The sequence below is a fragment of the Mustela erminea genome, chromosome 4 (assembly GCF_009829155.1).
Source record: "Mustela erminea isolate mMusErm1 chromosome 4, mMusErm1.Pri, whole genome shotgun sequence".
Lineage (NCBI taxonomy): Eukaryota > Metazoa > Chordata > Mammalia > Carnivora > Mustelidae > Mustela > Mustela erminea.
The window spans coordinates 86045602-86072827 of record NC_045617.1 but is presented as its reverse complement, the minus strand read 5'-3'; the positions used below and the strand labels follow the sequence as shown (position 1 = coordinate 86072827).

The 27226-nt window shown below is 56.2% G+C and overlaps 1 protein-coding gene across 1 annotated transcript in view; it reads left to right on the top strand.

Moving 5' to 3' along the window:
- KCNK5 (potassium two pore domain channel subfamily K member 5) overlaps positions 1-26849 on the top strand; it is a 37510-nt gene extending 10661 nt beyond the window's left edge. The window contains exons 2-5 of the mRNA XM_032339828.1: positions 20001-20112; positions 21532-21698; positions 22013-22181; positions 24195-26849. Coding sequence (XP_032195719.1) covers positions 20001-20112; positions 21532-21698; positions 22013-22181; positions 24195-25060 — 1314 coding nt within the window. The 3' untranslated portion in view covers positions 25061-26849. The remainder of the gene's footprint in view (positions 1-20000; positions 20113-21531; positions 21699-22012; positions 22182-24194) is intronic.
- The last annotated feature ends 377 nt before the right edge of the window (positions 26850-27226 follow it).

Below are 27226 nucleotides of genomic sequence, written 5' to 3'. Positions count from 1 at the left end.
TATGGCAGTGAAACACCATCCCATTTGCTAGGTAGGAAAACTGAGGCCTGGTGAGGAGCTGGTTGGGGACAGATGGTAGATTCTACCGGTAAACCGGCTCTGCTTGCCCAGGTCCGGAGTATTTTTCTCCCAAGCCATTTGTCACCCTGTCTCAAATCCCCTTTTAAATGGCCTTTAAACCAAAACCATGGTGGTGTTTTGGGGTGCCGAGCACTGATTCTCTGTACACTAACCAGGTCTGCCTGATTTCCTACCCTGCCCAGCACACGCCTTCCTGGCACCTCAAGTGGCAGCTTCCCCACCCTAACTAGTGAGTTTTTCTGGGACGAGAGGCAGGAGTCGAGATGGAAGCAACTGTAAGCTCTGTAAGGAGGATGGTTTTTTTAGGGCTGTCCAGAACCTGGAGCAGAAAGGATCGGAGGCCTCCCAGGGAGTCGCCCTGTCACAGGACCCCGCACCCCAAGTGTTGACACCCAAGGAGCTGCTGTTAGCTGGTTTCTCCAGAGCCCAGAGCACCCCGCTTGGAGGCTGGCAGAGGAGGCTGATGGGGGAGGAGGGTCAAGCTCTGGGCACCTCTCCTGGCAGTGAATCATGAATTGGGATGCTGAAGGAAGCTTAGTGGTTACCTAACCGGCCTCCCGGGATAGCCCTGGAGTCAAGGCCCAGTCCTTAGGAGGTTATGTAACTTTCCCCAGGTTACTGTGCTCACCAGGGGCAGGGAAGGAGAGTGAAGCAGTAATTAGAGCTAAGTGGGGCAATTAGGGAAGTCATCTTGGAAGCAAGGTCCCCGAGAGTTAGGTTGAAAGGTGACCACCACACCTCCTAATAGCTGTCCTGGCCAGTGTCATGGCTGTCAGCTGTCAGGGGTCTTCATAGACTCAGATCGTGATCCCCAACCGAGAAAACCCTCGGTGGCTTCTCGGTCAGACCAAGCTAACATTCTTGCTGTGGCCTGTTATTTGGACTCTACTATCGGCGTGGTCTTGGCCTCTTTCTGGACCCGTCCCTTTGATCCCAGTTGACCTTCATGTAGACAGAAGGCCATCTCATGAGGGAGGAGAGGTGTTTTAAGACGTTGTAGAAGCATCACAAGTTTTCAGTTCTTACCAAGAACTCGAGGTCTGTATCCGCTAGTAACATAAGTCACTGCAGGGAAGGGTGGCTGCGGGGGCAGGACCATAGTCATGGTGTAACCGTAACCAGAAGTAACGGTGGCTGGCACTTGGTGATGGAAAGGGAGCCACAGGCTGGGCGAGGGCCATCACCACACGTATCAACCCCCCTCCCACAGCAATGACAAGATAAGTGCTGTGGGGAACCTCATTTTGCAGATAAGGCATCTGAAGCAGAGAGATTAAATGACATAACCAAGGTCACACAGCTAGTTAGTGGCCTGAACCCAGGCCTTTGTGTCCAGAGCCAGAGCTCTGCAGAGGCGCCCCGTCATTTAGACTGTGGAGTCCTAAATTGGCACCAGTCCTACCCATCTTGCTAGGCTACCAGCCACTCCTTGGGGCTGCACTTTCTCCTTGGGACCCATTGGCTCCTAGCACCCCAAAAGCATTCCAGGCCTGCTTGTTGGCCTTTGCTGAGCACTGTGTTCTACAGCCTTGTGGGTTCTGACACCACTGTTTCCCCGACCACATTGACCATACATAGGTATATTTGCCATTTTCAGCGTGAAAAGGTTTAAAGCAGGAAACCCTGGGGTCCTGTAAGTAGAGGCCAGAGTTCAGGGTCAGGACTATCAACTCCTTTCCTGCTCTCAGCCCCTTTCCTCCAGCATCCTTACAGAGCCAACAGGCACTGACCCTTCACTTAGAATTTGTGGGTCAGGGGACCCAGCAACCGAGCCTTCAGAAAAGCATCAGGGAGCTGGAGGGGGAATGTAACTGCTTGTCAGTGGTGGGGTTTCCATCTGAGTCCCCATACTACCTGCTCCCTCCTCAGCAGCTAAACCTGTACTTGTAACCTCTGCCCACATTTGGCTTCCCCAGGGCAAAGCCCCAGCAGGACTCCGGTCCCCACCTTGGGAGGGAATAGTTTTAGTCTTGCCATTCTCCTGGAGTAGAAGTGCCACCTGCCTGTGTGGCTGATGACAGGGATCAGTGATCCTGCAGTAGGCTGAGGACCCCAGGGTATGGCCTCGAATGTTGATTTGGGCGTGGGTGTCCGTGGTGACTAGTGCAAGTTCCTTGATCCTCTCACATCCCGGGTGCAGGATGGCACCTGTTCTGACCCTCCAGAAGAGAAAGAACAGCAGCCCCAGGCCTGGCCCGTCTCTGCTGTTCAAATAAAGCTCCTGCCTCCCGGATCGTGGAATGCATGCTGACACTGTTAGCTTTGGAAGGATGCCCTTCCCTTCTCAGCATCCCGGCCCCCTGGAGCAGCGGGTGGAAGGGCCGCCTCTCACTGAGGGATAAGTGCTGAGTGGGCTAAGTGGGACAGGGTGATGCAGTAGTGTCTCGTCAGCACCCCTCTGGGGAGCAGGAAAAGGGAGGGTGTCCTGATTATCAGCTTTTCAACACCCCTTCTCTCCCATCCCCCAGACGCTAGCCGCAGCCCAGAGATCTACTTAGGAGCGGCCCCGTGAGCTGGGGACTCATAGGTCCTGGGGCTTGCTCAGCTGACTTACTGCGCAACTAGACCAGATCACTGCCCCTCTCTGAACCCAGGACCTGGTCACTGAGGCCAGTTAGATAACCTCCCGAGCACCTGCTGTATGCCCAGTGCTGGTTTAAGGGTTGTGGAAATCATGGGAAGACTTGGACATCATCCCTGCTTTTTGAGGTTGGGGTGGGACCTTAGATCAAGGATTATTAATTAGTAATGGGGCATGTGGCAGGGGTTTCAGGGGCCCCAAGGGAGAAAAGTCACTGTAGGCTGTGGCTGCCAGGGCAGGCTCCCCATCCTTCTCGGGGCACCACCTCTGCACCCTGGGGCATCAGAGCATGTTGCCTTGGGGGATTCTTCCTTGTCTGCACTCTTCCTCCGCTCTGCAAGGTCCTAACCCTGTGCCCTATTGCATCACAAACGTAGTACCCCGTGAGGGATAATTAGTAAAAAAAACCACTGTGAACTGGGAGGCTTGTGTCCTTTAGCTTGTCTTCTCCAGCCTCCAAAGCCCAGAGGCAGGACCCTTGCGGCCCTCCTTCTAGGCCCACCTCCAATCTGGATACTTGTCCCTCACCCTCCCAGCGGGGGTCTTGCCTTCCCAGATGCTGCACCCCCCCCACCAGGTGCCGTGGGCCCACCCACGGCCCTGCCATCCTCCTGTGCACGTGCCCTCTTGGGACAGCTCAGCTGGTTGCCCAGCACAGTGTTATCTCCCTGGGCATGGAGCCATGTCTCGACCTGGGGCAGGCTCCACAGTGCTGGGGCAGGGCGACGACAGAGTTGTGGGGGACACTGTCGGGTCCTCCTCTGCACCCAGCCAGCTGAGGCCTCCAAGTTCACAGATCTCCATTTCGGCATGCCCTGTCTTGTTGGAATCTTCCAGGGCTGAGAGCGGTGTATGGTCAGACCCTCTGGCTCCTGGGCCTGCTCATTGTTGGGGTCACCGCACACAGGTCTTAGAAAACTCTCCCCTTCCCTGACGCTGGTCTTGTGTGTGTGCACACACAGCCCTCCACACCTCTCCCCTGCAGCTCTGCACACACAGTGCGGTCCTTCCTTCTGGCCAGGCTGGGGCTGTGGGGCCTTCCGATGGGACCCCCTCAGATAGACTGGCGCAGGGGACTCCCAGGTCCTGAGGGCGGGGGTGGTCTCCCAGTCCTAACGCTGGTGTTCCCAAAGTGAGCCTGAGCTGGAAGTTGGACTTCAAGTTTGGCGCAAACCAGCCTGGGGGTGAGGGCAGCCAGGGCGCCCAAGTGCACGTGTGGTTCTATTCGCACTGAGTCACAGAAACTCGGTGCAGAAACAGAAGGCAGTTGGTGCTGAGTGGGAGGCAGGATGATTGCTGCTTTTTCTTTCTCTGACTCCCCAGTTTTCTGAAATGCTGTTGAATTGCCTTTAAAACAAAGAAACTGAATTTATATCATTAGCCACTTCTAGGCTCGCTATTTTTAAACGTGTGAGGAACACCAAGCACAAAGCCAAACCGGGTCTTAAACAACACACTCTGAAACCCGGTGTCAGTCCTGGGATTGCTAACAGCGTCCTGTCATTATTTTTAAATTTAGCTGCCAGAGTGGTGGCTTCCCAAGCAGCAGTGCTGTTGAACACTTGGAGGGGAAGGGTCTCAGAGACTGGGGATGCCCTCTGGGCCTTCAGTCTGCAAACCAAGCTGCTGGAGACTAGACAGACGCCTGTGAGTTGGCAGCCTCCAAGTGGGGCTCCCTGAGAGGTGCCTGGCAGAGCCTGGGGAGCCCCAGCGGCTGAGCCCAGTGCTGGGGTTCACATCCCCTGCAAGGGACTGTGTCTTCTGGAGGCCCACGGCCCCATGTTCCATTGCATCCAGCTCTGGCAAGCCCCACAGGGCCACAAGGAGACCTTGCCCTGCCTTTCCGATGAACAAAAGCACAAACCGGCAAGATTTGGGTCAGCGTGCACGGAATTCAGAGTCTGGAGCATGCCGCAGATGACAGCCCGAGGTCTGGGGTGAACCTGAGGGTCGAGGGGAAGGCACGCCTTGCCTAGGAGAGGATTTGGGTAGGATGTCTCGTGTTTGATTCGGTATCAGTAATCACCCACATGTAGCTAATTAATTTTATTTTAACGTGCCACCACTAAATATCATGGCTCTTTAATTTTAAATTAAAATTTAGTTCCTCAGTCACCCTGGCCACATTTCAAAGGCTTGGTAGCCACATGGGACTGCTCAGATGTAGAACATTCCATCAGCACAGAGAGTTCTCTTGGACAGCACTGGCGTGTTGATAGGAATCTGTGGAGGTTTCTAATGGCACAGTGGCTTCTCTCGGTGTCTAGTCAAATTCCATTCCTGCTCTGGGGTGGGAGAGGGGACAGCCAGCCTGGCCTGGCCGCCTCAGAGAAGCACTGGGTGTGATGTGCCAGGAACCCACCGGACGTGGTTTCCCTATGCCACCTACCGGAAACCTGCAAGCCCTTCTGAGGTGAGCACCACCACCCTCCACGCCAAAAAGTGCGAGATTGAGAGAGCCATGAACTGCCTTGCCCTCTGAGCCGCATCAGACTCAGATGAGTGGGTATTTGGTGGGAGGGTCATTCCTGGTGTCATCGGTCAGGCTCGGTTTGGTGGAGGTGGGACCAGACTGTGGGAAGTCAGTCGTTTTGTTTTGTTGTGTTTTAAGATTTTATTTATTGATTTAAGAGAGACAGAGAACGCAAAAGCAGGCGGAGGGGGCAGAGGGAGAAGCAGTCTTCCCACCGAGCGGAGAGCCGGATGCGGGACTTGATCCCGGGTCCCTGGGATCACAAACTGAGCAGAAGGCAGACACTTAACTGACTAAGCCACCCAGGTGCCCCAAGTTCGTCGTTTTTCATGGGTCTCCAGTTGTTGCTTCAGGGTCTCAATTACTTCTGATCACCCGCTCCACCCCCTTCCTGCGGCCTGCCCATCTCCAGTGAAGCATCAACTTTCTTCTCCGGTCCTTGGGAGGGAAGCCTGTACTTAAGGTTCAGGTTCACCGCTTGGGTGAGTCTGTTGGCACATCTTCCCCTTGGGATGAGAACCGTGAACACGTTTTCCATCACAAATCTGGAAAGAGTGGAAGAAGGGGTGACTGATGGAACTGGTATGGGCTTTCCAGCTTCTTTCTGGGGTCCCGCTCCAGGAAAGGTGCAAGACCCAAGGGTGGGGACGGAGGGGGAGGGACAGGCGGTTCTCAGAGCTGGGGGAGGCCACTCGCTGGGAGATGGCTCTGCTCTAGTCATTTGCATCTTGTGAGCCTCCGTTTCCCCGTCTGTGTTTGAGCTCCTTGTCCAGCTTTGTGCTCATTTGCTGGGACTTGTGACAAGGGCATGGCTCGAACCCCAGGGCTTGTCCTGGCCTCGATGTTTGTCCACTGCTTTGTTGTGGTATCTTCCACCATCAAGAAACTTCTGTCTGCCGGATTGTTTCTGGCGCGAGGACGGCTAGGCAGGGCCTGTGTCTTGCACTTGGCTTGTTTGATGCACAGCATCAGGGCATGTGGCCGGTGCTCAGCAAATACTCAACCAGTAGACCCGACTTGGAACTGCACAGTGCAAGGTCGTTCATGCTTCTGGCCCCATCTTTCCTTGGGTTAGATGAAGTTGGGTGGGTTCTGCATGGGGCTTGGGGCTGGTACCTGGCCAGATGCGGCCTTCATAGCAGTCAGACATAGCTGCCCTCATGCCCCTCCAAAGAGGGGATATCCCAGGGTCCCTTGCGGGGATTGAGGGTGAAGGGAACCCCTTCCCATCCTGCCATCTTGACTCGCCTCTCAAGTCAGGAGCATCTGTAGCTTTGCCTGTGCAACCTCCTCGTGTCCACGTCCACTGAGCCTTTGGATCCAGAACCCTGAGAGTTGGCAGGCAGTAGTATTCCCATTTTACAAGGAAAGAAATGGAGGTCGTGACCTCTAGGGCAGGGGATCTAGCTGGCCCCCTGCAGGCCTGAGCACTCACTGTTATTTTACTGCACTGCACTAAGAAGACTGAGGGCTGCCAGAGCCTGGGGGGTGGGGTGAGGCGGAGGGGTTTAGCAGACTTGAGAAGGGCCTTTTGCTTAACATCACAGCCCTCGTGAAGGAGAGACCGAGTGAGCAGCGGTCCTGATCCGTTTCGCCTCGTGGGGTTCGCAGTGGGGCGGCCCCACAGGCACGATTCTGCGGCTGTGCCATTGGAGAGTTTCCTGTCACCTGGCCTTTCACTGGTCCTGGGCCCCAGGTCTGGGCACGGGAGGTTTTCCAGCCCCTACACCAGCCCTCACCTCACCCAGCCTCTGTGTGCTGGGAACGCCTGGCTGTACTTTTCCGTACCTTCAGCACAAAACGGCTCTCTGTTTCTTCTCCTGGTCACGTCCATGCCCCAGTCGGCTGGGGATGGGAGGTGGGCTGGGGTGGGGGGCGCGTCCATCCCAGGCAGGGAAGGCTGAGGCCACTGTGCCTGGTCTGGCCCTGTGCCTTCACAACCCGCGTGGGTAGGATTGGCCCGGGGGCAAGTGGGGTGGGGGGTGCTGGTTGTCTATATCTGGCGTCCTTGCCTGTCCCACACCTTTTGGGGATCCTGTTCGTATCTCCTCCCTGTGATTTCCAAACAGGGGGCCTTGGCAGCCAGGGTGTGTGAAATCTGTGGCTGTCTGGGGAGTGGGCAGTCGGTCTTTTAGGACATTGCTCCCCATGTGTCTGGCCCAGGGAGCCTCATGGTAGCTGGGCTTGGCGGTCTTGCCCCTCGTCTCTGATCGGGACTCCATCTTCTCATGGGGTTTGATCTGGCCTCTGGGGGCCATGGAGGCAGAAGCTGCCGTCCACCCCTCCACCTCCCTGCAGTGGGGAGGTGTACCCTCCACCCCAAAATGCCTGTGCCACTTCGCCGGTAGTTTCTGGTACAATTTATTCCAGGGAGGATGGAAGCCAGCTGTTGTTCGTCTCCAGCTGGAGACTGAACCAGAGGAAATGGGCTTGGAGTGCAGCCGGAGGGATTTAGGTTAGAGTCCGACAATAAGGAAGGATTTTGTGACAGGTGGTTGGCCCTCAGGAAGATCCCACAGGGGGCTTTGTGGAGAGCGGTGGGCTGGGATTGTGCTGGGAGGTGGTAGGGCCAGGATCAGGGGCTTGGGGGGTTGGTGGGTGCTGGGTAGGAAGCAGGCAGGGGGGTTCCTACATAGTAGAGAAGCTCAAGGTGCCCGCCACTCATGCAGAATTCCTGCCACCCACCCTCTAAGACCCCCTGGGCGGTTTTTTGTTTTTTTTTTTTAAATTAGTGAAGGGGCTTACAGTTTAACCATCTAGTCATCTTAAATTACAATAAATGGGTAAGCTTAATAATTCCTTATCATCAGAACCCCAGGCTTCAAGGGTGGGTGGTTATTTATTACCCAGAGCTACCAGTCCTGGGTGAAGCCAGAGGGCAAGGAGGAAGGAGCAGGAGGAGAGGCTGCTCTCGAGGCCCCTGGGTGTGGAGGAGTGTGCCGGTGGGCTGGTGTGCTCTGCGAGACAAGACAGGAGGGGGCCTTGTCAGCCACAGCCCTTCTTTCCAGGGTGCTGGAGAACCCAGGAGGCAGGAATGCGGCAGGTGTCATCAGGATGGGTTTTGTACCGTGAAAGCAAGAGTCGGGGGTGTGGGGTGCCAGAGGTAGGGAACCTTGTCCTCAGCATCCCAGCAGGGGAGCCCAGGGCAGCAGGCAGCTGTGTCCAGAGGAACAGGGCTGACAGCCACCAGGGCCCAAGAGAGCTTCGTGGAACAGAGCGTCCCGCCCCACTGCTGAGATGTGGGAAAATGGGATCATGTGTGGGAAGACCTGTGGCCCTCACCCTGAAATGCCTCCTGGGCTCCCACCCTTCCCCACCCATCTGCCTCCTTCCTCTAAAATCTTGATGGTTCCAAAGTCTGCAAAGTCGGCTGACTCACCAGGGCTAGGCCCTCTGGGGGCTTTACCCTTGAAGACAGGTGGGATGGGGTGATGCAGGGGAAAGGCAGTGGGGTAGAGAAACACAGAGCCATCACCCCAGGCTGCCTGCACCTACCAGAACTGCCCACCTGCTCCTGTGGAGCCAGAACCCACCCTGAACACACTGGCACCCCTCCTTGTGCCCTGGAAGGGCTGGTTGTAAAAGATTTACATCTCAGAGACTCAGTTACTCATTAATATTGAGTGCTTACTAGTGCCAGGTACTGCTCTAGGGGTAAGGGATGAGTGAGGCCTGCCTTCCAAACCCACGGTCTTTTGGGGGGAGATGAAACAGTGGGCCAGATAACAGATATCTACTAGAATGTCTGTAGCCATAAGTACCGTGCCAAGCCCTGGTCTTCCAGGTGGTGGTAGCTGGGAAGGAGGGCATTGCTGTTGACAGCCCATCTCTCATGTCTGTAGCTCCAGAGGCCCTGTCCAGCAGGTGCACTTCCCCCGGAGTGGGGGTGGCCTCCCCATCCCCCTGTTCTTTCACATGCACTTTTCTACCTAGTACCTGTTTTCAGGAGCAGCCCTTGAACGGCCACACTGAACCCGCACCCCAACCCCACGAAGTCTTGGTACCCACACTTGACAAATATGAAACCTGAAGCTCAGAGAGGGGGAGGACATGCCCCCAGGTGATCTGATGGTGAGTGGGAGAGCATGGATTTGAATCCCGGCATGTCTGCTTCAAAGCCCAGGCCTTTCCTGCTTTGTCCCTGTGCTGCTCGTGGAGTCCTGAACGTGATCTTGTGATTTTGAAGTGGATGGCTACCACAGTTTATGGTGTCCAGGCCAGCATGCAGACCTGAGCTCTGCAGGATGGGAAGCAAGCTGGCAGGGTGGGGGCCGGCCAGGCTGATGGTGAACTAGATCTCCCTCAGGTCATCAGCCCTGGATGGGGAGATGGCAAGTCAGCAGTTCCTGTGACCTCCTTTGTGGCCTGCTCAAGGGCTGTTTTTAGAAGCCTCGAATGGATAGTGACTTCCCGTGTTTGCTCCTTCCACCCCGCTGCAAGGTCGGGGTAAATCCAAGAGGCATCCCGGGAACTGGGACAGAGAGTGTCCGCATACACTCATCCCAAATATCAAAAGTAGATGTGCGCAACCCTTTCATAGCTCTTTGCCACCTGTTAGCTGTGCTTACCTGTCTGTCGTCCCCTTCCCAGCTCCACTTTGGGTGGCATTTCTCAGCCCAGTCCAGGGGTGGGCGGTGGGTGGTCTGGTTGATGGGTGGAAAGGGCGCTCAACTGAGAGTCAGGGGATTCTTCTGGCTGATTCTTCCCAGTGCTTTGTCATCACCTTGCTGTGTGACTTCTCCCACGTCACTAGCCCTCTCTGATTGATTTCCTCAGCTACAAAATGGGAATAGGAGTATCCATTTTGCCTCCCTTTCCTCTAAGGTCTTGGTCTGAAACAGCATTAGGGCTAGAGGAATTCTAGGTGGGAGAGGTGCCCAATGATTGTGGGTTTGGGCAAGGAGGAGGGAGATGCCATCTCAGCGCCCTTCCTGGCTTCCTTGTTAGAGCCATCAAGTGGGGCTCAACAGAAAGGTCTGCTAGCTTGCTTGGGAAGGACAAGGCAGAAGCTGAGCACGGTGTAGGGGTCTCTCACTCCGTAGTCCCTACACCCCTGTGGGAGAGGAAGGGGACTGCTTTGCCCATCTGGCGTGCTGGAGGGAGACACTCCCAGGATTTGGATTCTGGGGAAAGGGAGGACCCAAGTCATGATGCCAGGCCCCAGGTCATGGCATCCCAGGTAGGGAGCCATTAGTGGTGCGGGGCCACAGTCACCCCAGGCGGGACAGTAGGTGTGAACTTGTGGGTAGAAAAGCTGAGGTGGCTAAAGGATGTCCCTCTTGTCATTAGGTGTCTCGGGACATCCCACCTGCCCTGAGTCCTTAGGAAGATGAAGCGGGAGGTGGATTTTGAGACTGTGGCTGTGGAGAATAATCTTTGTTGTGGTTGGGTAGGTGGGTGGGAGGAAATGCTTTCCTACTCCCACAGCCAACTCGGAGGTGGCCATGCTGTGGGACCCAGGCCACACCAGAGAGTCCCCTGTGCCTGTACACACAGGCATTTCCAGTCTTACGCATCTGCCGAGCCCTCCAGGTGCCTGAGAATGCTTGCTGACGTCCCATCCTGAGCTCAGCCCCACCAGCCCTTCACTGTTTGCTTTAGCCAAACCTGCTGCCCTCCCAGGTCAGCCCGTCCCTGGGCTCAGCTCTCACGGGAGGGGCTCCCAGCTGCTGGGGAGGGTTACCGTCCCAGGCAGAGAACAATGGGGGCAGGGTCACCTGCCTTGTTTTTATTGTCCCTCCTGAGTACAGACAGGGCTCCCGGGCCTGAGAAAGACGGAAATCCAGAGATTTCTGCTGAAAACGTGCTCACCTCTGGCACGGGCTTGCCCCGGTGAGCGTGAGATCTAGGAGTGCCCCTGCACTCCGCAAAGGCTGCTGAGAGATGGTTCAGGAGGGTGTGTGAGGGGAAGGCCAGCAGTGGCCTGGAGGACAGCCATGCTTCCAGGCCTGCTGCCCTGGGCTGGGCTGCACTGCACTGTGGCCTCCTAACTGAAAGGACGATTTGGGTCTAGTGCAGTGGCTTTGAAATTGGCTGTACGTATTAGAGTCACCTGGGACAGCTTGAAGCATCCTGGTTCCATGCCCCAGACCATGTCTGACTGGTTCCCTGAGGATAGGACCCAGGCAGGAGGACTTGCCCAAACTCCTGCCAGATGATCGCTGCATGCAGTCCAGGGGAAGCAGGAGTCGAGTGACGCCTAAAGTGTGCGTCAAGGATGGGGCCGTAGGCCACTTGCTCCCTTGCCTTTTGAAGTCACGTGGGTGTCTGTAGGTGTGAGCAGCACTGCTGGGGACTTGTTTTGTACACATACCTCGTCCCCCAGAAGACACCTGGGCTGTGGGAGGGCAGCCTGGACCAGCACCGGCACGTTACTTTTAAGGACCAGAGAGGAGGGGACGCAGTGAGGCGTCTTCTCCATCCTGCAGTAGGGCCCAGGGACATGAGGAAGAAAGTGTGGTTGAGGGGTGGGCTACTCCTGGTGTGGGCGGCCTGACTTGCTGGGGGCTCAGGAGGAGCTGGAGCTGGTGGCCAGTGAACTTGAGTCTTGAGAATGATAATGTCCTTTCTTGAACTTGCTGTGGACAGGGGAACTTGGGAAGGGCTGAACTGGGCTCCAAAGTCATGGTTGTGGGCAGAAGAAGATATGACTGTAAACACAGGGGCACCCCAGCAACCTAAGCCAGCCACCTCATTTTACAGCGAAGAAAGCAGGCAGAGGTCCAAGGATTCCTGGAGAATCTCAGCAAGTGACTGGCAGAGCAGAGCTGAGCCTGTCCTTCAGCCCTTTGTGGCCATCCTAGCATTCCTTTAACAGTTTGTCTTTCCTTCTTCTAAAAACATTATAATTACTCCTGATAGGCATTGGAGCAAAGCTGAAAGTTGCGGAAAAGCAAAAAAGAAGTTAACAAAATCCACACCGCAATAGCTGAAGTCTGGTCTCAACAGAGTCACGGTGTGGCCCTGCCTGCTGGGGTTCCAGCACCTGCCACAGACACCTGCTCCTTCCCAGGAGTGATGGGCCTAGGGAGCTGGGCCTGCAGCTGGCATGGGCATCAGAGTGACCACCTGGCCCTTGTCAGTGCCCTGCCCCTAAGGCACACCTGCCCTCCCTGCCACACCTCAGTCACCTGGGCTGAGGCTAGAGGTCGGTGAGAATGCTGGGGATGGGGCAGCTCGGAGCCCCGCAACACCCTCCCCAACATTGTCACCCTGCCTGAGGCAGTGAGGGGCAGCCCCTCAGAATGCCCAGTAGAGCTTGTCTGCAGCCCAGATCAGTCACTGTAGTCCTTTAAGCTCCCTGGTGGTTCCACCAGGCAGCCTGGACGGAGAACCACTACCTTGAGACCTGTGTGGTGGCTCAGGTCCCTGAGCCTCAATTTCCACATCTGATAACAAGTCCAGTAGCCCCTGCTGCATCCCCTGTGAGGGAAAGCTAGAGAAAACTGAGCAGTGCAGAGGGAGGGAGGATGGAGATCATGGAGGGTTTGACCAATGGTCTTGAACTCTCTCGTTGGTCTTAGGAATATGAGGGTTAACAGGTGCTTACCTTCTGGCCTAGATACTTCTGATCTGCCAGTAGACCCAGGAAGGACTGTCTGTTGGGGGACTGGCCTGGTGGCTGGACAGACGAGCCCCCGACATGCCCACTCTCACTTCTCAGGCTGCTCTAGGGAGTCCCCACACTCAGGGGCTCTGGGGTCCTCCTCCCCTCCTTCCTCTAATGTTCATTTGTTCGGGTGTGAAAGGATTTGAAAAACTTGACTTCTAAACAAGCCCAAACTACTTGCTTGGAAAGCACCTGAGATAGGTTTACTGGCCTCCACTTCTGTCCTGTTCAGAACACCTTCTTACAGAGCCTCAACCCCACCCATGGCCCCCCGTTCTGAGGGGTTCTTTGTCAGACCAGATGGGTGTGTGGACGACACGGACATGTGGGGAGAGCCCGGGAGGGGCCGGGGGATAGGTGGGGGCAGCGGGGTGGCAAGCGGGAACTGGGGTTCGGACAGGCTCAGCCCCTTCTGGCAGGCACAGTGTCAGGGGATGTAGTGTGTGGCATTGTTTCCTTCCCAGCTTGCCTGCCCTGCTTGGCTGTTCGGGGAATCTGGCCAGGGTGCCTGGGAGGAGCCCCCAGGTGGCAGAGACCAGGAGAGATGGGCCTTCCAAGGGATGAAACAGGACATCTTGGGGCATGCCTCTGATTCCTCCAGGGAGAGCTTTAACACACCTGTGCCCCCAGCCCCTCCCAACTCCAGCCAACCCCCTGATCCCTTCTTGAGTTGTTTTGGTCCCCATGGATGTCAGAGAAGGCACCCTGTGCCCTGAAGGAGCAGACTGATGAGACTGAGGAAGGGCAGCTTTCAGTCTTCGAACAGAAAGGGGTGGGAAAAGGTGGCAAGTGTGAGGAAACTTGGGGACAGTGTCCTGTTCTCAGCAAGGCCTGCCCTCCAGGTGCAGGGAAGTTAACCCCACGCTCTTTGATGTAGCTTTGGGGACACGTGGTCCTTCTGCCCGGGTCTCAAGTTCCTGCAGGGTCTGGTTTCCTGACAAGACACACGGAGCGAGTCCTGGCCCTGACTGTGGATCCATTTATTCAGTGCGGACGATGACGACCTGCCTGGATGTCCTGCGTACTTTTCGTATGCTCAGGGTGGGTGTTATTCTTGGCAGACGGAGAAACTGAGGCTGATAGGTTACGTTATTTACCCAGAGACTTGGTATGAGCCATTGGGAGCCCCTCTAGACTCACCGCCAGGTCAGTGCCCTGGAGAGGGCCCAAGAGCCGTCCACCTCCCTAGATGCAGCGCTTGCTTAGGCGTATAAGCATTCCCCGAGGAAGGTGCCGGGCTTCTTACTAAAGTGTTGCTACCTGGGGTGACTTAGATTCCTTTTTCTGCTCTCTGCTCACCCACTGCCTTCAGGACAGTTTGCGCAGGGGACTGCTTCCCCTTCCTGCAGAAAAGTCCTTCAAGTCTCCCCAGGGACTCTCCCAGCCCCACTGCTACTCCTTCTGTCATCTTGGCCATGGCTGGGGGGGGGGCTTTCATCTTCCTCCTTCAGCCCACCCCCCTCCCTAGCCCTCTGCCCCCTGCCCCCTCTCAAAGTCTAGCAGCTGCTCCCCTCCCCTCCCCTCAATTCCCCTTTGATGCAGGTGGTTTCCGTGGCTCCCGCCCTCAACCCCACCAGCCCCCACCCTTGCTGGGGTCTGCCTCTGTTTCCCGCTCTCCTGCTCTACCTCGGCCCTAGTGAATTTAGTTAAAACCCAACTGCAGAACGGTGCTGGGAAAGCACTGAAGGAAGGACACAGGAGGATACATCAGTCTAGACCAGAGAATGTACAGTAATCATTTCAGTTAATTTCCTCACCCACGCTCAAGTACTTGTTGAGCACCTACTATGTGCCAGGCAGTGTTGTAGATGCTGGGAATACAGCCGCAGAAAAGCAAGCAGATTGAAAAGCCCTGTCCTCGTTTCGCTTATGTTCTTGGGGAGCCTGTGTTTCTACAGACGGTTCTCAAGCCTTGCTTGGAAAGTTGTGTTCTTCAGAGGCCTGGCTCCACTCCTTGGAGCTAAGAAGCACCCACCCCAGCATCCATCCTCCCCGTTGTCTATAGGTTGGGGTGGGGGGGGTTGGGAGTGGAGGGAAGCTCCCCAGTTTCCTCCCCAGCTCCGCCACTGACTCGCCGTGTGACCTTGGGCACACTCCTTCATTAGCCTCTGTGTCTAGCTGTCCTCATCGGGCTAACGGCCCTCACGTTTTAGGGTTATAAAGATTCAGCGAACTAAGTGATTTGAGGTGCTTGGTTGGTATCTGTCACTTCCGTGCTCAAAATCAGCTGCTATTCAGATATCAACTCTGCTCATCTATGATTCAAGGACTGATCAGCAGTTGCCCTTCCCCCCTCAAAAGGGGGAGCTGGGAGGACCAGGCCAGAAGAATGATAAAGTCCTGTTCTCTCTTGCCAAGCCCCTTGTCAGTATGTGGCCAGCGGCCTTGTTTTACCTTCCAGGCCAGAGGCATCAAGTGATTTAGATGGAACAAACGCAGGGTGAAATGCAGCCAGGGGCAGGTAAGAGCCCCCCCCCACAGCCTGTGGGTCCAGGGGGGCTGGCATGCAGAAGGCTGCTTACGGCTGCATCCGCATAGCAGGAAAGTGCTCTGTGGTCCAGAACTCATGTTTGCCTGGGAGCTGGAGGCCAGGGGGGCATAGCCCCCTGTGTGCCCCCTAGCTGCCTTCACCAGCCCACCTGTCCCTGGACTGCAGTGCCCCACCCCTGCCCGCCCAGGATAGATGAGGGGAGAGGCCCCACCAGCCCAGGGCTGAAGGTGGGCCTCGTGTCCCAAGCCCCTGTTCGATCCACTCTCCAGGAAGGGGAGGCCTGGTAGCTGCCCATGCCCGGGAAACCCCCGATCCCCTGGGCATGCGGAGATGTCCGGGAACCCGTATTCCGCGGACAGAGGGTGGGGTCAGGGCAGCTGGTTGCCTGAAGCCAAGGCAAGGGCATGCAGCCTCCCTGGAGGCCTGGCTGGAAATGCTGAGCTCGGGTCAGAGTGGATGGACTGGTTTTAGGGCACTGTTTTTTCAGCTGGTGCGAAGGGGTGGAAGTATGCACTGGCCTCCTTCCTGCAGCCTTTGTGGGCAGGAGCGGGGGGTGCGCAGGATAACCGTGTCTAGTCAGGGCTCTCCAGGCTTCGCTTGGAGCACTCTGACCTTAGGCTACTTACTTAACCTCTCCAAGCCTTAAATTTTCATTTGCAAAATGGAAAAAATGACAGTATCTTCCCAGCAGGATTCTGTCCTCATTAAATGAGCTAAAGGCAGTAAAGTGTTAGCACAACACTTGGTGCACAGAAAGCCCTCAGTAAATCATAGCTACTTGGTCAGGAGGGCAGCTCAGGCAGGAGCTCTGTTCCTTCCCCAAATAAGAGCTGAGCCCAGGCTGTGTGCAGTATCCCCTTCTCCCATCACTCTGCCCGGTTCTGTGGAAAATGAAAATATTGTCTTGTGTGAATCTGGGAGCCAAGTTAAAGAACCTCGTGAGTGAACAGGGGCCACCTCCTCCTGCGAGAGCTATTTCCCTAACCCTGGGGACAGGACGCCGTGTCTAACGGGGTGTCGGCCTGGCTCCCCCATGCCACTCTCTGTAACCTGCGAATGACCTCAGTCCTGGGCCAGGCCCTTGGTTCTGGGAGGCCTCCCCTTTGTATCCTCTGTGATCGTGAGCCTAACCATTGAGTTGTCCCTCCCAGAGCTGCAGCTACACACAGTGGGAACAGGGAACAGGCCCCCAAGTCCACATTGGGACTTCCACCCCCATCCCCCAGGCCTCCCTTTCCCCCCCCCCGACACAGGCAGGATAGGTGATGTGTGTATCTACACCCAGCAAGGGGTGTCCGCCATTCAGCAGCACGCAATCCTACTTCACACCCAGCGCTGGGATGGAGCCAAGCTGATTCCTAGGCCAGCTGCTTGGTGCCCATGGGCAGAGAGGAGGCAACAGCAGGGCGGTGCTGGTGTGCCCAGGGGGCAGTTAGAGCCGTGAAGGGAGGTGGAGGGAGCCCCATTGGCTGACAGCCAGCCAGCCCAGAAACTAGCCCAGTTCTGCCACTTAACCTCTCTCAGCCTGTTTTGTGACCTGACCAGTGGGACTGTTCTAAGGGCTGGTGGTGCTTCTAGCCCTGCAGACACAGGGGACCCATCCGGGTGCTCCTCTCTAGATGACTGTGGAGAGATAATGGGGAGAGTGCCTGGGACTGTGGCCCCCTGAGGACCCAGGGCCAGAGGCTGAGGTGGCAGGCTGTGCCTGGAAGGGCATATAGCATTGGTGGGGGAAAAGGCAGGAAACCCAGCCTGTCTGCCTCAGAGCTCCCAACCGTAGCGCCATCTTGGGTTACCCTGTTTTGCCCCTCTTCTGTTCAGTGTCTCCTGAGCACTTACTGATTCCCAAGTCATGGACGGCCTTTGGGCAGCGTGGGGTGGGCTGTCCCTGTGTGTCGTGGGGCTTCAAGCCCCATCACCTGGCGTAGACAGGGGGGAGGACAGGGATTTCGCCTCCTGACAGTGCCTCCCCGGGACCTGCGGCAGCATCTCCCACACCCACTGCTCCCCACTCAGCACCTGCTGACTCTCCCGGAGGGCGCTGTTCCCCAGCTGGGCTCCCCGGGGTTCCTGTCACCCCTTTAGCGGCCCTGTGTTGCCCTGGTTGGCCTTGCTGTAAACTCGTTCTGTTCCCCCGGAGTGATGTGCTGCTGGGGGCCCTGGGTTCTCAGGTAGCTCCTTATCCAGAAAGCCACCCTCGTTCCCTCTCGGTTAGCAGATGGTGGGAGGTCCGACACCCAGGGTGGGGCAGAGCCCCCCGAGTGTAGCCCAGCCCTGAAGACGTGAGGTGTTGACACTGCCGGCGATTTTATTGACTTTCCTCGTGTGTGCTAGTTTGTGGTCTCCTGAAACCCAAGGCCTTCTCCCCTCCATCCTGGTCTGGTCTTTTCGGAACTCAAAGTGGATGACATGAAAATAGTCAAAGACAATCCTGTCTCATTAGTGTGGGGGAGGGGATTTTGAGGTCACACTGCCCTTGCACGGCAATGATGAGATGAGCATGGCCCTCTCCCCATCCCCGCCTTGCCTACCGCTTTGCCTCCTCTGCCAGTGGGACGGGGCAGCCCTCTTCGTACGTGTTGGCTGTGTCGTTGACTAAAATACGGAAGGGGCCAGGCCTTTCGCGTGATGGCGGAGACCTCCGGTCAAATTGATAACGATCAATGCTTCTTGGTTGTTTATCTGCCTGTAAAGGGGCCCAAATTAATCCCAGCTCCGCCCTGCATTACTCTGTCTTGTCCACATGAAATCTCTGCCAGCCCATCTGTTGCTGAAATCGAGATTTACCGCATTCCACCCAACTTCAAGGGCTCACAGCCCCTGTGGAGCGGGAGATGCACTTAGCTGAGCGTGACTGGTTCTTGACAGACCTGTGCTCACTCCTAGTGCCCGCCAGTTCCTCCTCCGAATGCGCCAAACATTCTCATGTCCCCATTTAGACATCGGTGAGGACTCTGGTTTGAGTTTCTGGAATCCACCCCTCTCGTCTGTGTGAGAAGACAGACAGCGCTCGTGTTCCTGAGACTCCACAGGGATGACCAGCCTTGGTGCCCCAAATGCATTGCCCTCGGTTCAGTGGGGTGGCTTCCCCTTCAATGTCCCTTCGTCCATCAGGCTGAGCTTCCCGGCTTTGCCTTCGACCCTCTCTCTGCACAACAGGCCACCGAGAGGACAAAGGACCAGAGGGAGCCGCCGCCTGTTTAACGCTAAGACACAGGACCCCACTCCTCGTTCTCCTGCTTCGGACGTGGGTTTAATCTTTTAGAAAACATTTCCGATGGACCAGGAGGCCCCTTGGGATCTAGATGTGCTGGTGCTCTCTCATGGAAGTGGCCCAGCCAGCTAGACAGCCAGCTCTCTGAGGGGAGGGCAGCCGTCCGCCCCTCCCGACCTGCAGAGAGATGTTCTGGAAAGGCAGTGAGGAGGCAGGGCAGCGGGTGGTGTGGTTTGATGGCCTGTCAGAGGAGCATGTCATCATGGAAAATTCTTTATGGAAGCTGCAGAGCCGTTAACACGGGGCCTGCTGTCGCAGCTGCAAACTTCTGGTTCCTTCAGAACCAGCCTAGCCCCTCCCTCGTTTCCCACCAGACTTCAGTCAGGCCACGGAGGGTTAGAACTGTGGGCTCTCCGTCTCCCTCTGGCTTCCATCCCTTGCCCTTCTGTCTTCCCGCAGACCCAGGCTTGAGTTGTACAGAAAATTCGGCTGAGTTTCCTGGTCTCTGGATTGGGGTCCTCCTCCTCGGGTTGCCCTGGAACTCCTGGCTTAAACCCTGAACCCTGCTTGTGAGCTTTCTGCTGGGGTCCATACCCCGCCATCTGCAGGTTGGGGTGAATGATGTGGAGGGTAGAGCCAGTTCTCAACAGGTTGAAGCAGTTTTGGCAACTATTGAAGTTCCTGGAATAGATCAGTCTTCTTCTAGGGCTACCAGTGTACTCCCCAGGTGGCCTGTGTCACCTGCTGCCCACAGTTGCTGGGAGCCCCGTGGGGACTGATCACTTGATTTTGAGTCCCCCCTGAAATGTACACACCATCTCTGGTGATCTGTCCTGGCCTAGACCTTGAAGTTGCCAGGCCCAGGGCAGAGAGATGGACCCAGAGAAGAGAGGGAAGGGGGACCTTTTAGGGGAGGAGGATAGAGTCCCAAGCATGGGGAGCAGGAAGCCAGCAGATGCGACGTGTACTCTTTCAGACAACAGATCCAGGAGGTGCTGAGCTGGGACGAGGAGTGGATGCGGGTCCCTCCCAGGTCTGTCCCGCAGTAGGAAACTCCTCTGTGGAGGACTGGGTAGGGCATAGGCGTCCTGTGTTTCTGAATCACATATGCCTGCCTTAAAGCAGAATAGTATTAACACAGTGTGGGCTCTGGCCCAGTACCAGCAACATCACCTGGAAACTTTTTAGACATGTAGATTCTCTGGCCCCTTTCCAGACCTGCTGAATCAAACTCTGGAGGTGGGGCCCCACAGTCTCTACTTAACAAGCTCACCAGGTGATGCTGGTACATGCTAGTAAGTTCCAGAAGTACTGGGTCAGTGAGGGAACGGACTTGAGAGACAGAGTGCCTGAGTTTGCATTCTTACCCGCTGTGTGGCCCTGGGCAAATCGCTTAACCTCTCTGATCCTCTATAAAATGTTTCATCACCTATAAATTGGAGACAGTAACTGCCACCTTGTTATTGTGATGATTCAGTAAGAATGTTCATACGGAGTTGCACCCACTGCTGTCACTGGGAAGAAATCATCACTTTGTGTCTCTCCTTCTAGGTAGTATCTGATGCTGCAGGACAGGGTGTGGCCATTACGGGGAATCAGACCTTCAACAACTGGAACTGGCCCAACGCAATGATTTTTGCAGCCACGGTCATCACTACCATTGGTAAGTCTTTTGGGACCTTCCGGATACCCACGTCCATGCCCACCATCCACGGAACTTTTTTATAAGAGTCCAGCTCTGGCCCCGTGCCCTTCAGTTGCATTGCGCTCTTTGAGCATTTTTCCTGGGGATTTAGTAAGTCCTTGGTGACTGGCCATGCTTGGGAGATTTCTCTAGGAGTCCTCACCTGGGCTCTTGGAGCAGAAACGACAAAGCCTGATAGCCCGAGCCATGCAGGAGGTTGAACAGGTTGTGCTCTGCACCAAACCAGCCCATGCTTGCTCACCAGGCTGGGTGTCTCTTCTGATATCTATGGCTGTATGACCAACCACCCCAGAACTCAGTGGCTTAAAACACAACTTACTGTTTTTTACTATTTTGCTACTTTTGCTATTCTGAGGGTTGACTGGGTTCAGCCGGTTGGTTCTTGCTAGAGGTCAGTAATGGCGGTGGCGGTCTTGTGTCTGAGGCTGGAGTCAGCCAAAGCACTACTGGCTAGACATCTAGGACCGCTTCTGCCATCACACGTTGGATAGTGGACCGTGGCTGTCAGCTGAGAGCACGGCTAGAGGTGAAAACGCCGTGACTCGGGTAGCTCGCAGCGCGGCAACTAGATTCCAAGGGGGAGAATCCCCGAAGTGAGCACTTGCAGCCAGCCAGGGAGAAGCAACAGGGCTTCTCAGGCTTAGACTATCTGGTAGTACTTGTGCTGCATCCGCTGGCTAAGCAGGCCCCTGAAGCCCCAGCTTCCAAGGTTGGGGATTAGACACCAGCCGGATGTGAGCAGCAGCATGCACAGGAGGGGAAGGGATTAAGAATGGTCGTCTTTAGGGGCGCCTGGGTGGCTCAGTGGGTTAAAGCCTCTGCCTTCGGCTCAGGTCATGATCCCAGAGTCCTGGGATCAAGCTCTGCATTGGGCTCTCTGCTCAGCAGGGAACCTGCTTCCTCCTCTCTCTCTGCCTGCTTCTCTGCCTAATTGTGATCTTTGTCTGTCAAATAAATAAATAAAATCTTAAAAAAAAAAAAAAAAAAAAAATGGCCGTCTTTAGAGACCACCTCCCGTGGTGCCTGTGGGGTGTCTCCCCAGAGAAGGCTGTTTGTAATTTGCACTGTGGTGCTGTATGGACTAGTGGAGGGCTTGCTATTGATGAAGGCTTTGTCCAGCAGGGAGCTCCCAGTCTGATGGAAGAGACATGACCCTTGCCACCCTACTTGCTTTATAAACAATCATGACCATTGTGTAATAAAGTAAAATTTCATTTCTGGAGGACTGATATTAGATCAGTATCAAGTGATCTTAGAGGACAGGGCTGTGTGGATGTGGGTGTAGGTTTGGCCATGTAGCGGAGCCCAGGGCCATGCTGAGTCTGGCTCTGTCACCCCTGCTGCAGCTCTCCATGCCTCACTCTTTTTCTTCCTCAGGCTATGGCAATGTGGCCCCCAAGACCCCTGCTGGACGCCTCTTCTGTGTCTTCTATGGTCTCTTTGGAGTGCCACTCTGCCTGACGTGGATCAGTGCCCTGGGAAAGTTCTTCGGGGGACGTGCCAAGAGGTTGGGCCAGTTCCTCACCAAGAGAGGCGTGAGCCTGGTATGTCCCCAAACCTTGGATGCTGCGCAGCACTGGGAAGACCCTGGCAGGGGATGGGAGGAGGGGAAAGATCTAAGAATGGACAGAGGTGCTAGAGCAGGAGACAAGAGGGCAGTTTCGGGGACCCCCGGCCCCTGGTTGAGGCTGGGAACAGTGCTCCTTGCCCTTTCCTGGGCGCCGAGCCTCCTCCCAGGCATGGCACCAGTTGACCTCCCGCCTGGCTGCTTCACCGGCCTTCTGAATGCCCTTGCTGATTTTCCCATCTCTGCCATGGGTCTGACTCAGTCTCCCTGCCGTCCCCCCCACCCCATCAGCGACAGGCGCAGATCACGTGCACAGCCATCTTCATTGTATGGGGCGTCCTGGTCCACCTGGTGATCCCGCCCTTCGTGTTCATGGTGACAGAGGAGTGGGACTACATCGAGGGCCTCTACTACTCCTTCATTACCATCTCCACCATCGGCTTCGGTGACTTTGTGGCTGGTGAGTCCTGCCCTTCCCCCCAGACCTCTGCTTCTCCATGTGCAATTCAGGGGACCATTTTTGGGGCCCCAGCAGGTGCTCAGCGTCCTGGGCAGCAACCCCTCCCCCAAAAGGGGTCCTCTTCTGTTTCCCTTTCTTGGGCAATAGCTTTTCCTGCTTCCTCTCCCTCTGTTTCCCCTGCTCTCAGGCCTAGGTTCACTTGGGGCAGGAGGTAGGTTCTTCCCCCTCTGCAGAGTTGGAGCCTGTTACCCACAAAGCCCTGCAGCCAAGCCGCGGGGTCCCCTTCCTGTCCGAGAGCTGCCTGCCTTGTTTCCCATCGCAGGAGCGGAGGGAGCTGTTACAGAGGCTTGGCCGAGAGGCCCGAAACTTTGCTCTTGCCACAGGCAGTTTAGAAACAAGAGAGGCCTTCTCCTAAGCTGCCCCACCCTCTGGGGCCAGGACAGTCCCTCCCACTCCTCCCCTGCTTAATCCAGGCAGGTGATAAAATTCTTTGGCCACAGCCTCTAAGACCTGTGTCTCTGGCCAGCAGTGCATCTTGGCCCTTCATCTTCTCAACCCCCGTTTGGCTGCACTGGCCCCGTGTTTGTTTCCTTAGTGCCTGCTGGCCCTGCTCAGCCGACCCCAGCCTTTGCTCCAGGGGCCTCTGGTCTCCGCCCTCCCCCTTCCTAAGGGGCAGGAGCAGGTCATTACCCCTCTGCCTTACTGTAAGGGGAGACTCCAAACGCTGGGAGAGATGGTTGGGTGGTGGTGGTGAGGGGGGACAGGAAAGAGACCCAGACACTCTGTCTTGAGAGATAAATTCAGACGTAAGCATAGCCCCCCCATTGTCTAAGGGACCCCGAGTGGGCAGGGAGAAGCCTTTGTCCTAGGGAAGTGTATTTGCCCATACTTTCTCAGCTCCAGCAAAACCTTAGGCCCTTTCCTCAGTTTCCTCATCTTTAAGATTGGTTTAAAAAGAACAGCACCTACCTAACAGGGTGGTCAAAGTCAAATGAGTGCTGAGGATAAGACCCAGCTGTGTCAGCATGTGCCCTCATCATCTCAGCCCACTTGTGACCCAGAGCCCCCAGCATCGCTCAGAGACACCGCTTGCCTCCAGGGGCAAACACAGCCACTGTCCTCCCTGACCTGTAATTTGATGAGGGTTGTATAGTTCCTGCCCTGCGGGAGCCCTACTCTGCAGGAAGCCCCCTTGCCCTTTCCCCTTTTCCAGACTGCTCCCAGTTGGAAGGTGACGGGGGCAGGATAGATACTAATGCAGGTCAGTGGGTCCAGAAACGTGAAGTTAAGCTGGAAACCTCGTAATGCCGGAATGTAGGAGATCAGTCGGAGCTGCACAGGCTGACCCCAGAGGACTGACTCCCTGGAGCAGGTGTCAGGAGCCTGGGCTCAGAGGAGGAGGGTGTGGGGTGGCAGAGCCCTCTAGACCATGGGAAGGGCCAGTCTGAAGAAGGCAGAAACAGGAAGTCCAGGAGCAGCCAGACCCCACTGAAGGAGAATCACATCTTTCTAGAGCAGTTTGTGCTGAAACCGGTGGGCACAGCCCTCTTGGCCTACCCACCAGCCCCACTCAGTTAAACCAGTGAGTCCATCCCTTGCTGTGAATATGCCGGCCACACGCTCACTTAGTTTCCATCCTGGTTTTAACTGAATTATAACATATACGTCCCCAAAGGTGCACAAAACACCTAGATGTGATACAGTGGATAATCGAAAGGCAAACATTCATGAACTATTTTCTGACACATATGGTGGCTACATTAACCGATTTCCCATCACCTGGGACCTGGAGCCTACCTTATCCTGGAGAACCACTCTCTTGACTTCTGACAGTTGAGGACTCGGAGGCTCAGGCAGGTTGGAGACTAAGATAGGGACATGAATCATCAGGATGGCAGAACAGTCTGGTTTCCGACACTGCCTGCTTTCAGAGAACACAGCAGTGGCCTTGACGTGTATTCAGGTCCCTGCTGACCCACTTTTGACCCTCGGGGGTTCCTGTCCCATCTGCAGGTGTGAACCCCAGCGCCAACTACCATGCCCTGTACCGCTACTTTGTGGAGCTCTGGATCTACCTGGGACTGGCCTGGCTGTCCCTTTTTGTCAACTGGAAGGTGAGCATGTTTGTGGAGGTCCACAAGGCCATCAAGAAGCGGCGGCGGCGGCGGAAGGAGTCTTTTGAGAGCTCCCCACACTCCAGAAAGGCTCTGCAAGTGACTGGGAGTACGGCATCCAAGGACGTCAATATCTTCGGTTTTCTGTCCAAGAAGGAGGAGACCTACAATGACCTCATCAAGCAGATCGGGAAGAAAGCAATGAAGACGAGCGGGGCTGGGGAGAGGGTCCCAGCGCCAGGGCTGGGGCCCCAGGGGGGTGGGCTTCCAGCCCTCCCCACTTCCCTGTCCCCCCTGGTGGTTTACTCCAAGAACCGGGTGCCCAGCTTGGAAGAGGTATCTCAGACACTAAGGAGTAAAGGCCATGTGTCGCGGCCCCCCAGCGAGGAGGCCGGGGCAGGGCCCCCCAAGGAGGGCTCCGCGACCTCCGAGATCTTCATTAACCAGCTGGACCGAATCAGCGAGGAGGGTGAGCCGTGGGACGCCCAGGACTACCACCCGCTCATCTTCCAGAACGTCAGCATCACCTTTGCAAACGAGGAGGCCGGCCTCTCGGACGAGGAGACATCCAAGTCCTCCATAGAGGACAACCTGGCTGGGGAGGAGAGGCCCCAGGAGGGGACCGAAGCCGAGGTGCCCCTGAACCTGGGCGAGTTCCCGTCATCCGACGAGTCCACTTTCACCAGCACGGAGTCGGAGCTCTCTCTGCCTTACGAACAGCTTATGAACGAGTACATTCAGTCAGACTGCCCCAGGGGCACGTGAGGCAGGCCCGGCTCCCCACCCCAACTCCGATGGCTTCTGTTCCCCTCATCCTGGAGCGTCCTACTACAGCTGGGACCTCTGGCCCCTGGTGGGGGGCAGCCCTGGAACTGGGAGTGGGGGGCCAGGGCCCTTCCTCACCTTCCATCCCCTCCGGCCAGATGCTGCGGGTCAGACTCGGCGTGCACCCAGGGCAGGGCCCCTGCTCTCTGGCTGAATGGGCACGCTGGCAGTGGGAGGCTGGTGTATTTGGTGGTTCAGAGACGTGTGGCCTGGCAGGTGACCCTTCAGGAAGCCTGCACCTTCATGGGTCTTCGGGTGTTTGGTTGAGCATGTCACACGGTTTTCTTAGGCTCGGAGCCCCGGCCATTTGAGTTCACCAGTATTAATGAGCTCCTGTGTGCCCAGCACATAGCTAGTATTTCAGAAGTGGGGGGAGGGCATTAGGAGCCCTGGGTCCTGCCTTTGCAGGAGGTACAGCAGTGGTGTGGGGAGCATTCCAGCTCCTCAGCAAATAGCAGCACGCTGCATGGGATGCCCGTATAAGCATCCCCCAACCCCACCCCATGTGCCCACCAGGCCCTACTGCAAGCTCAGTAGGGAAGAGGCGCCCAGGGGAAGGGAGGGGAAGACCCCGGGCAGATGCTGAAACACTCCGAATGCACAGGACCCCCCAGCAAGCTCTGAGTTGGCCCAGGGTCTGAGTCCTGGTTTTGCCCAGACCAAGCCACCCGGAGCCCAGTTCCCTGACCCACTCTTCCACCGAGAGGTGACAGATGCAGGCCTTCCCTCCCCCTGGGAACGCTGTGGGAAGAGAGGGTAACGGTGGCTGGGGGGCTGCAGGGCTGGGTTCGGCTCCGGCTCCTTCCATCCCCAGCCTCCCCCTGTGCTCAGAACAAGGACCTCATGGCTCCCTGGCCCCCATGGTGGGGGAGGCCGAGTCCCTCTTGGCTTACACATGGGAGGGACCAAAGATGTGAATCAGCTCCCCACCTGCAGCCACGGTTTGTCATTTGTGTGCGCACATGCGTTTGTGTGTTTAAGAAAAGACTGGGGACACGGGGAGCAAAAGATAATGTGAAGCGCACACAGACTGCTTCTGGTGTGGGGCAGCAGAGGTCCTCTGCCAGGTACACCCTGGGGCCAGCCCTCTCTGCCCTGTAGGGTTTGGTTTGGTTTGGTTTGGTTTGGTTTTGAATAAACTGCTGTTTTGATCTTCCATTGTTGGCTCCATTGTTGGGGGGGGGGCGCAGGGGAGGAAGAGCAGGCTCCCAAGGATTGGGACGCCAACTGTTTGCCCTCCTACCCACAGCTTAGCTGGGTCTTTCTTGGTGGACTCAGCCAGCACCACGCTATCGAGAGCTCCCCACACACACACACACACAAAAGAGTGGCGGTGGTAGGGGCGAGGCATCCCTCACGGGTGACTGACGCTGGCCAGGAGGCAAGGGATCACCCTTGACCCAAACTCTCCGCCTCTCAGCCCCCTCCCACATACTGTGGGGCCAGACCCCCTCCCCCCACCACCAACATGTGAAGACGGTGATGGGTGTGTGTGACCCCCACCTGCGTTCATCCTGTGACCCAGGGCTGTGCTGGCCGGGCAGCTGGGTGAGAAGGAGCGGCCTTCTGTTTCTCTGAATGTTCTGAGTTCATCCCAGTTTCCTTGCCCAACCTAGCTGGGTGTCGCTGGCCATCCTGGACTCACACACTGTATGTACATACTAGCAATGATGTTAAATGTAATTTATTTTAACATTTTTACAATAAAGCCTTGAAGATGGACAGGGCAGCCTGGCGTTTGTGTGCTCTGTGGGGGCAGTCTGGGAGGATTGGGGGTGGGAAGAACGGATGACAGTGTGCGAGTCATGGTGAGGATTGGGGTGGTCCAGAAGGGAAAGGGGAGAAAAAGAGTTGAGGAGGTGTGGGAAGGAGCCAGCTAGTTAAGATGAGGTGGTCAGGGAGGGCTTCTTGGAGGAGGTGGCAGTTAACAGGTCTGAAGGTGGATGGGGAAGACCCTTGCAGAAAGGATCCTAGAACTGGGAAGGAGTGAGGAGCTGGGGAGAGCTCTGGGGCAGTGATGGGGATCGTGTAAACTGTCTGCAGTTTGCTTCATGCTCGTGCTCCACAAATGAACTCTGATCTTGCAAAAGATCTTACCATGCAGTG